Consider the following 11,249-nt stretch of genomic DNA (forward strand, 5'->3'; position numbering starts at 1 on the left):
CTATGATAATATACTTTGGCAAGCCAAATGCATTATTAATGCTAGCTTGCCGTACTAATTTTTCTTCTACAACTAATTTCAAATATTAATTGATATTAACAGATATTTTTCCATGTAATCTGCGTTAGGAGGATGGACTTATTATTAATGCTAATTTGCCAACATATAAGTATAAATAAAATAGTTCATAGTATATATTCATTTGAAATTTTTGTTTCCAGCACTTCAATATTAAACTTACATATCAGTTATCACATTTAGTGGAATTCATTTAATAAATTTCGTTACTCCTGCCCCTATTTAACTCTTTAAACATTATGAAATAGAACATTGACCTATTAACAAATCTATTTCATATTCAAATAAGACTTTGGGAAGACAAATCGATAATTACCACCACCTGCAGCTTTTTTTTTTATGTAAAAGCAGATTTTTGTTTTTGTTTTTAAATTAAATATGTCTTTTGTAGCTTCTTTTCACGATATACCATGTATTATTAATAGGTTCGGTTTCCTACGTGGTGTAATGAATTTTTTAATCTATGCTTGAGTTTAGGAAATCATACAGTGCATTCTCAGAAAAGTATAACCAAAGTTTTCCTGCATTTTACCCTCTCTCTCAATAAATTTTAGTCACTTCTTTTTTTATTTATTTTTAAAAAATTATAATAAATCTATATTATTCTAACTTTTATTATATTCCTCATCCAGATAATTTTCCATTCTTTTACACTCGTTTGTAAAAATAATAATAAATAGGTAAAGTATAGATAAAGTAAAATAAGAGAAAGAATAAGTAGGTAAGACTATTCTCTACATTATTCTCTTTTGTATTTTACTTTCTCTCACTTTAACTATTTATTATTATTTTTGCAAAATGGTGAAAAAGTAACTAGAGCAATTATCTCAGGAGAGTCTATTTATTCTCTTATAATTATTTATTAAGATTTTTCAAAAATGAGTGTAAAGAAGTATCCTCAATGACAATCATATTATTTTTAACACAACTATCCTTTTCTATAGATTATAAGATAAGAAAAGAGAAAGAAAGATGAATAGTCATGACATACGTTTAAAATCAAGATAATAATTACACAAGTTCCCATCATTCGGTAACCAAAACCCCTCCATCCCTCCCTAACCTCGTTTTATGCCATTTGGTTGCTGCTCGATGCTCAATCAAGCTAATGACCATTGAGGTCGAGCATTGATCTGACAATTGCAAATTTTGCATCTCGGAATATTGAGCATTGAACTATTACTTGACAAAAGATGCTCAGTCGTGCTTACCGAGTATGCTCAATCAAGCGTTTAAGATCGAACTTCGTGCTTACCGAGTATACTCATACAACGTTTCAATATTCAAATTTAAAATACCAAAAAAAAATATTGCTACTATAAAAAGTGAGAGAAGAAGCCCTAATTCTTATTCACACAACGCAACCTTCTTCCACCATGTTTAATTTAAAACCCATTCCATTTCCACCATAACGGAGCGAAATTTCTTAAAAAACCTACCATCAAATCTCACCACCAACATCCTCTCACGCCTCCCTCCCCGGGACCATTTCAATCACCCAAATCGTCTGCAAACCATGCTCTATCTCCTCCAATCTGCCGATTTCGCCAAATCCAAAATCAAAACCCCACCCGCCCTAGCTCCAATTGAATCCCTTGAGAACTCAACTCACTGCACCGTTTTCCAATTCAAAGACGAAGGCAAGCCGATGTCGAGAGCCCCCGCTTCCGCCAATGGCCGATTCAAATCCCTCTGGAAACAAAATCACAAGATGCCGAGCTTAGGAGACCAATGGATTGCTCCTTGTACAGACCTCGTCAAAGCGTCTATTTGTATATGCAACCCGATCACTCTGAATATATTAATCTCTTTATCCCTGCTGAATACGTGTCAGCGGCTTATTTTTGAGTTTGGTTTTGGGGTGAGCAAAAGATGCTGAGCCTCTCCCGGATATTGAGTCCGAGGAAGTTCTGTCATATATCCAAGCTATAGGCTTCAGTGGTTACTAAATCACAGTGAACAAGAGGTGCCTGTTATCGCAGCAAGGGAGTTTTTTTCCACTTTCCGATTCAAAGCCACGATGGATCCAGACTCCGACTCTATTCCCGCTTGTTCAACATGGAGCATTTGATGAGTATAAGAGAATGGTCCCTCAGAATGGGGTTGTTCGCGAGGAGGACGAAGAGGGATCTGGAATGAATGAGAGGATGATTGGCGCTCCGAGGAACACTCCTGGCTTTGCGCCGCAGTCTGCATGGGGCGAACACATCAGAAGAGTGGCACTTTCAAGACTAGTGCTTCTAAGGGCTTCCACATCACAAACCACCTCCTTAGATTTGACCAGGAGTTCCCGGGTACAACCTAATGAGTTCTGCCAGCTCTGCTCTCACCACCACCGAACTCTACTTGCTTGTGTATGTGAAGAATACTAAAGTCCACCCCGGGTATTGGTTGGCATATGCTTGACTCAATGACTTCCAATCCGTCCCGCCATTTATATACTGCACCTTCTTGGCCTACTCAGCCCTTCCATCATGAAGATTGCCAAGGCTGGCCCTGTGCTATGTGTGACGCTCAGAGCTATTGCGTGGAGTACTTCTTCAACAAGAACCTCTTGTACATGGATGGGGAGGTCACTTGTTTCCGAGTGGCGACAGATGGTGTGCTGACGGACCCTGAAGGAGTGGAAGTCCCAAACACCCCGTGGATAGTCAAAGCAGGAGGGAAATGCTGGAAGAAGAAAGGATATCGGGGAAGTAAGAATGGAAATTCAGGCTTTAAAGGGGGAGCATGACAAATGGCGACAGATCGTCTGCTCGAACGATGGATGGCTGATGCGAGAGGCATGAAAAGATGGCGGAGTGGTTGGAGAATTCCTTTGGGCCGGCAACCGGACCGTTTAACTTGTTTGGAAGTCCATCCGTCCGAAGCCAACATCCGTCTCCAAGCCTCCCCCATGTCGTGAAAAAGCCTTTACCAAGCCCCGTGCCGAGAGGAAGAGGACCGCGTCCCGGGGAGAAAGAAGATCAAGGACAACCGCCCAGGCCACCTCCTAAGGGGCCAGGGCTCGTAATTAACCCCTGAGTGACAAGTAATTTTAATTTTAGTTATCTTTTTGTTTAACCATGTTTATTCCTGTTTTTTTTTAAATATGTTTGTTATATGTGCCTTCTCCACTTAGCCCAATGCTTGGTCTAAGTGTAGAAGCTTGTTGTGATAACATGTTTTTGTTTCGTGATTGTTTTCTCCCACTTAGCCCAAGCGGTCTAAGCGTGAGAAGTTTGGTATGTATATATTTCATTTGTGTTTTAAGTCTCTTGGATGGCATGATTGTGTGATGTTTCGGATTGGTATATTTGTTACCAAATACCTTTTCCACCATGACACTGTGGGAACGCAGGTAAGGGGGGGGAAAAATTAGTTAAGATAAGCATGGTAAAATTTTTCCCAGTCTAGTATAATAAGTATGAAGCGGGTATAATTTTCCCGTCTAGGAGTTTTTTTTTTTTTTGGGAGTGGTTTTTTTTTTTTGGATTTTGTGTTAAGTATAACGGTAAAAAAAAAAAGAAGTTCCCCTTAGGTGATCAAAGAAAAGATCATTAATTTGTGGACCTCTTTCCTTAAAAAACCAAAAGCGTTTGGGAAAATAAGGAAGATAAAAAAGGCCTTAGTTTTAACTAGTTGTGAAGCCCTCTAAATAAGTGATTTAAAAAGCCTAAAGTAAAACCCTTTCTCTAATAGAATGGGAGAACTCATGATGCTTGGGGGAAAATAAAAGGGAAAAAGGACTAAAGGCAGCTTAAAATTCTTTGAAACGATAAACCCCCATTGTAAGGGCCCCATAGTTGACCAAGTTGAACCTAAAGTAAAATTGATCTTTCTTTTGACACCCCACCTTCATTCCATGTGAACAAGGGACGGGTGGGGGGAACTCATCAAATGGGGTAGGGGTTAGGTTAAAACGGGAAAAAAAAAAAACTATATATATAGCTAGAAAATCGGCAAATTACTTTAACCCGGGAAAAAAATAGAAAGAAAAAAAAAAAAATGGGGGGAAAATTTTGGTCCCAAAAAAAAAATAAAAAGAAAAAATGAAAAAAGTCAAGGGGAAAAAAAATTATAACGCCCGAGAAAATTAGAAAGTAAAAAGAGTAAAAGAAAGTTAAAAAAAATGGTGGGGGGCTAAGATGCAAGGGAAAAGCCTGGGTTTGGGAATGCGGCTTTTTAAACGGGGGGGTTGTTCCAACTTTTTTCCCTAAGTTCACATGTCCTTCGCAATTTTTGAACTTGCCCCTTAGGGTTTCATACATACATTACAATCCCGGGTTTAAACCCTAAAAAAGACCTTAAGGAGCTTTTATGTGTCAAAAAAACTGGGCATCATGGATGGAAAAAGTATAAAGAGGGGGTCCTAACGTTTGGTGAGGAAACGGGGAGAGAATCCAAAAACGTAGTAAAACTAGAGGCCATCTATACAAACCGACAAACTGCCCGGTAGATGAAGGGAAAGGGAGGAATCTTAGCTGTAGAAAATTTGAGGACCTTAAGCTTGTGGGACGACTACTAAAAATAAGCTAGTCTATACATATGTGTTTGTCTATGTTTTCTCTTTTACGTGTCTATGTGTTTTAAGTCTTTTTGTGTCTAGGTCTAGGTCTTTCTCGTTTTCCTAAGTCTAGTAAATAATAACCATGACTGAAATTTGCCTTATCTCTTGTCTTTCATACTTGAGGACAAGTATAGGTTAAGTGTGAGCAGTTTGATAAGGCCAATTTCATGCATCGGTTATTGGGGTAAATTCAATAATTTCCTGGTCTAACACATGTTTTAAGTTAGGTTGTGTAGACAAAATCTCCAGGCCGAGGAGATAAGAGAAGGAATTTACCGGGCGAAGGGAAGAAGCGAAAAAAGAGCAAAAGAGCAACAATTCACAAGACGGAGGGAGCTTCGAAGACAATGGGCAAAATAGAGAATACAAGGAAGGATCTAGAAGTCGTCTGTCTATAAATACTGGAAGCGCATACAAAATTATCATCACTCTTTTCACGCTCCAGCTCGTAGTTCCTAGCTCACTTCTTCAAATTTCTCTACACACACTGCACCATGGGGTAATTTCCTGGGAGGTTCATGTCTTGATAGCTAGTTTCAGTGTGTACCACCGTCCTCACGTAGGGCGAAGAAACAATCACTTTTAATTTCTATTTGCTGCTTTTGAGCCGAGTCTTCGCTATTCGAAGCTCGGCGATCGTTTCATCGTTGTGAAATTCTGGATACTTCAGCTATGGAAGTTTATTTTCTGTTTTCGATTTCGATTCATGTTGATCTCAGTTCTTTGTTTACTTTGGATGCTTTTCGCACTTGATCTGTTGGGTTGAAGTTAAATTGTTGTTGGATTGTGGTGAATTGTTTGGATCGGAGTGATCAGAGACGGAATTGCTGTTGTTTGTAGGGGATTGCTTGGATCCGAAGCGGATGAAGCATCCGATGTTTAGATCTGTTGAAATTCTGCATGGGTATTGAAGTATAACTACTATTTTTTCATTTACCTCGTCTAGTGATAGTAGATCTGTTTTGATTTTTCATTTAATCGTAATTTGATCGTTTGATTCAACATGCTCTGTTCCGATTCGATGTATTACTCTTTTTTGCATATGTGATCATGGATCGTTGGAAGGGATGAAGTTAGTTGTTACTTAGAACCAGATTTGCCTTGTCGCAGTTTTATTTCCGTACTATTTCTGTTTTAGGAAAATGGTCCCCACTGCATGCATTCCCCTGTTTAGTAGTTTTTAAGAAATCGTTTCACTAAGTCTAGTAAAATTTAGTTGTTCAATTTCATTATCTATCCGATCTTTGTTCCATCGTGAATGTTTGCATCATGTTTTCTGTTTCCTAGGTCTAGCTGTTAGATTAGTTCGTTCATATTTCCAGAGCCTAGTAATTAAAGTCTCGACCCAAATTTGTGTGGCAGCAGCCAACCCTTTCCCAAGTCCTCTTAACTCTCACTCGCGTCCTATTCCTCTCTGTGGGATCGACCCTTTACTTCTCTATACTAATTGCTAGTATAGTTGGTTGAGGTATTTTTATTGATAGCAGGATGAAGGTGAGTCCGACGACTGTAGTCATCTCGGTTATCGAGTTCCTAGACCTCGCAATCTAGTGAATTCCCTTGACCTAAGGATTATGAATTAATTGACATGTACTGTGCTCTCAGCTTGTCCCTGAAAGTATATAGAGTAGATCTAGTATAGCTAAAGGTCAGTACCGGATATCGATCACGGAGAAAACAATCACAAACTGGCTACCTTCTACTAAAACTCAATTACTATTCGGAAAACCGAAAGTTTTGGAGATTTTTGAAAACAAAGAACAATTAAAAGCAATAAACAACTAATTGCAAATAAATCGCAGAGATAAAGTATGAGAGATAAGGGAAACTTAGGGATGTGTGTTCACAGTTATGGTTATACAAATTCCAACTACAATACCCTAGCACAATTAGTAATTTGATAGGACGAGTCACATAAATTATGCTCATGCGATGCAAACGTAGATTACTAACACTGGGGTTGTTAATCCTAGATATGTCACTCCTAAAAGCTCCTAAGACCTTTGAAAAGTCCTCACTCTCAATAAACAGTGCCGTTTTAAGGGAAGCTAATTGTAGTGTCTACTAAGTGGATCCAACTCGCCAACCTCCTCTCACGATTATGTATCAAGTTATATTAAATCATCATAGATTGTTTCACTCAATCAAGAAGCATTATCCAATTACTTTGGGTAGAAACGAAGTAAAAACAAATGGATATTAAATAGAGAACGAAATTGTATAACCAAAGTTGTTACTAACACATCCCTAGAATCCTATGAGTTTTGTTACACATAATTGAATAAGCTAAAAACATAGACTGAAGGGAGAACAATGAAAACATAAGAACTAAAACAATAGAACCCAAAGGTTGAATCATTGTAGCTGTGATGATCTTCTCTTGAATCCTTCTTCAACTCCTTGCACAATGAAGAACTATTAGTTTTAAACTCTGGAAATATTTGGCAAAAAGAGGATCTAGATGAAGGATTAGGGTTGGAGGAGGAGTCCTGGGGCTCCCCAAATTTTGAAGGCTATGAATTGGTTGAATATTATGAATTAGGTTATGAGATATATATAGGCTTGAAAAAGGTTTAAACATGGTAAAAGGTGTCCTCCAAGTAATAGGAAAGATAGAAATTTCGTGCTCCATAGGTTAAGGAAAAGATTTGGCTTAACAAGGTAATAGTTTCTTTCCTTCATTGAATTTCCGCCTAAATTTGGCAACTTTGCGCGATTTTGGTAGAGTGGCCATAACTTTCTCCACAGAACTCCGATTGAGATTATCTTGATACCAACGCGAAGCTCTTTCAAAGACAAAGAGAATGATATGTAGAACGCCCACATGCAGCGAGAGCTTTATTGCTCTTTGGAACAAGTGAAGCTCGTGGAGGTGGAGAATAAGAAGAAGAGGAGGTCCAGACGTTCATCGAGTTCGATTGTTGAAAGTTCGTATATTTGCAGGGTAATACCATGTCCTACTGATTTTGCCACGTGGATGATAATATGGCAACTGTAAAGGGTGTGTTTGGGAACATGGAATTGGAGGTGTAGAATTGGAATTGGAACCTTCAATTCCAAATCCAATGTTTGGCACCACAAAAATGTTTGGATTTGGAATTGAATTGCAATTCCAAATCTTCCAATTTCACAATTCTAATTCCATGAAATCACAAAAGAATTCTAATTCCAATTCCATAAATTCCATGTAAAAACGGGTTGGAATTAAAAAAAACGCGGACCCTAAACCGGGTCAAAATAGAAACGGGTCATATAAAAACTGAAATACGCAGCACTTTTTCGTTTCTCCCTCCTCGCGTCTTTTTCCTCTCTCCGGCTCTTCGCGTGCCCTAGCTCTTTCTCTCTGCAATTGCGCCGTGCCGTGCCCTAGCCGCTTCATCTGTGTGATCGATTGATGGATAATCAGGTGAAGAATCAAATTCCTTATCATCAATTTGATTAGTTTTGTTTCTGCAGATTAGTTAATGCAACATGTGTCATGTGTATAAGATATGATGTGTAGAAAGTTGAGTGTTTGTTTCTTTAGGTGTTATTGTAGAGAAGTGTATCATTCTAGTGGAATGCTAAGTAACCTGAGCTCTAGCTGGACATCTAAACCTCCTTTGGCTATTAAATACCTGTTGGATCCCAGTTCAATCGAGCAGTCAGGTGATTCCAAGAGTCTTTGCTCCACATTGGAACGGCTCTTGGCGTGGGAGAAGAAACTGTATCAAGAAGTGAAGGTATGGATCTAGAATTTTCAACTTTATTATTTTAGTTCTCTTACATGGCCATAGTTGATAATTGTGAGTAAAGATGTGTTTTTTCTTGGAGTCATTTCGCGATCGAAACTGTTTTTGAAGATGAGGGCACATTGCATATGCTTGTGAGTTGGGTGTTGGTTGCACCTTTCTGTTATTTGCGCCTTTCTTGTTGAGTCATTTGCGCCTTTCTCCATCCTGTTATTTGCTATCTTTGCTCTAATGGAAACTCAAATATTGCATCCTGCCCTTTCTTGTTTGTTGTAGATGGCTGCTGAGTCACAAGCATTGAAAGAGAAATCAAAATATTTGACGTGGACTCCCGAGATGGATAAAATTCTTGGAGCCAGCTTTATAGAGCAAATTAATCAAGGAAACAAGCTTGATGGCAAATCAGCTTGGAAGTCTACCGCTTGGACAGCTGCCATAAATGCACTTCGGGTGAATCTAAACGTGAAGGTTGATAAGCAAAATATTCAAGCTCGTTTAAAGACTTGGGAGAAACACCATGATATCTTGCATCCAGTGTTGATGTCATGCAATTCTGGCAGTCCAATCACATGGGATAACACAACGGGTAGAATTGTGGTTCATGATGAAAACGTGTGGAATGAACGACTAAAGGTAATTTATTTCTGTATATTCTTGTCTTTATGCTTTTATAAGAGATTATTGTCTTTAAGCTTTAAATAGTTGCTGCCTTCTCATTTCCAAAAATGCACTGTAACAATTGTTACATTTATCCATACACTTGGTTTTCCTGTACATAATTATTGTGTTAAGGCAAGCTGACATGAGCATGAGTGAGAGAGAGAGAGAGAGGTTCTAACCTCACAGCTTGATTCCCTTTGGTTGCAGTAGAGCAGGCCAAGTGATATATTTGTAGAAAATTTCTTTCGGTCATTGCCTTTTTGTCAAATATGGCATCTGATAAAAGAAACAATTGTTGCTCCCTCACATATATATGCTCCAACTGAATCTGTATCAGTTAACTGCAGACATGGTTAACAATGTCTTCAGTTGTTGGATCATAGCTTAAGCTTTTTGTCCAAACACACCAGTTTCCTATACCATTTAATTCCCTCCTTGTTGAATTTATTGACAATTAACTAGGAAAAGCAGAATGAAGATGATAGAGTCCAAGTAAGATATGATGGTAATGTTTCCAGATTGGAATGGAATCTTCTGATTAATTTTGAGCTTGGCAAAACTGTGGGTGATCATAGATTCACAGTGATCGATCACTCTCAGTTGAATATTAATATACATTGTATTGGTTTCCCCCATGGACAGGATCAGGAATGGAAATTCTGTATTGGGAGGTTTTGGTGTATGTGAAGTTAATTGTGGTTGTTATTGTTTTGTAGGCAAATCCAAAAATTGCACCTTATAGGAAACGAATTGCTATAGAGAATTGGGATGATATTTGTGCTCTTTTCTCTCAAGATCGTGCTGATGGTCAAGGTTCGAAAACATTTCAAGAAAATACTAATGAGGAGGTTGACATTGAGGTTGATTCTGCTACCGTTGGAGAATCACTCGATATGAGTGTTGAAGAAGCTAATGCTATGGCAGATTTGGTGGCCCGAAAAAAACGAAAGGAGACAACATCTTCCTCAAGTTCTCTAGGATCAAAGAAGAAAGCGTCATCGACTAAGGTCATATCTGATTGTGTGCAACGGATGAGTACTGATTTTAGTGACTATCTAATGGTGGAAAAGAATAAGTCTGAGCTTGTTGTGGAGCAGAAAAAGCTTGATATAGAGCAGAAAAAGCTTCTTATAGAAGAGAAGAAGCTTATTATAGAAAAGCAAAAAAAGATGAACCCTCAAGAAATATTAGCCGAGTTGAAGACAATTGTTTTGGATGAGACGCAGTTGATCAAGGCTCTCGATTTGATGATGCACGATGGCATATTATTCGATACATTTGTGGGTATACCGGTAGAGTTGAAGTACAGGTGGCTTAAAGCACAACTTGATAAGTGACTTCAATTTGAACTTTATTTGAATTTAATATGTTGTATTTAATCTAGGAGACTTTGTCTATGAAGAATAGTACCTTTGAATGTGTTGTTGAAACCTTAGTAGTAGGAGTACCTCTTTTTATTGTTGTTCTTTTACCACTCAATAGTACCTCTTTTTATTGTACCTCTTTTTATTCCATGATTTTTAGATTCCTATATTTATATATAGTATCTTAGATTACAAAATTAATCATTTTGCTTCGATTATTATATATAGTATTACGTACTGATATTATTTATATTTAGCTTTAGAAGATAAGAAAAAAAAATGATCTATTAATTTAATTTATGCGTATGATACTATAATATATGGATCTAAGTGAATGTGATAGTAATTATCAAAAGATAGTGAATGTTATTTAAAAAATATTCATATCAATTCCAAATTTATGTCAATTTTAAGTAACCAAACAATGGATTTGGAATTATAATATAATTCTACATTAATTCCGTAATAATACCAAACAATGGATTTGGAATTGAATTGGAATTCAATTCCATTCAATTCAATTCCATAGAATTTCAATTCCAATTCAATTCCAATTCCGTGTTCCAAACGCACCCTTAGTGTATTTACCGGCAAATAACTCCTTATTTAATAGTACTATTACGAAATATTCATTGTTGTTTCATATCTTGTACATTGTATAGGCAAAAAAGTAATGACGTCCAAACAACCTAACGAAATGTATTAAAATGAAACGTAAATGAAGCCCGTTGTATTATTTATGAAAACTTCACACTTTTTGTAACAATATCAAATAACGAAGAAATAATTAATCATATGAATGGTGTAAATACCCCTCAATTTTCTTGTTTGATGATAGTGATAGTATTGGTCTGTCGGAAGTAAGTC

General features: G+C 37.4%; 1 protein-coding gene across 1 annotated transcript; it reads left to right on the forward strand.

Annotated features, from left to right (window-relative positions):
• Positions 1 to 8,187: 8,187 nt before the first annotated feature.
• LOC125199175 lies at positions 8,188 to 10,514 on the forward strand. The gene is made up of 3 exons (XM_048097293.1): positions 8,188 to 8,349; positions 8,635 to 8,991; positions 9,735 to 10,514. Exons 1-3 carry the CDS (start codon positions 8,188 to 8,190, stop codon positions 10,353 to 10,355), a joined length of 1,140 nt encoding a protein of 379 aa, XP_047953250.1. The 3' UTR covers positions 10,356 to 10,514.
• Positions 10,515 to 11,249: the final 735 nt, after the last annotated feature.

The sequence above is a fragment of the Salvia hispanica genome, unplaced genomic scaffold (genome assembly GCF_023119035.1).
Source record: "Salvia hispanica cultivar TCC Black 2014 unplaced genomic scaffold, UniMelb_Shisp_WGS_1.0 HiC_scaffold_412, whole genome shotgun sequence".
Classification (NCBI taxonomy): domain Eukaryota; kingdom Viridiplantae; phylum Streptophyta; class Magnoliopsida; order Lamiales; family Lamiaceae; genus Salvia; species Salvia hispanica.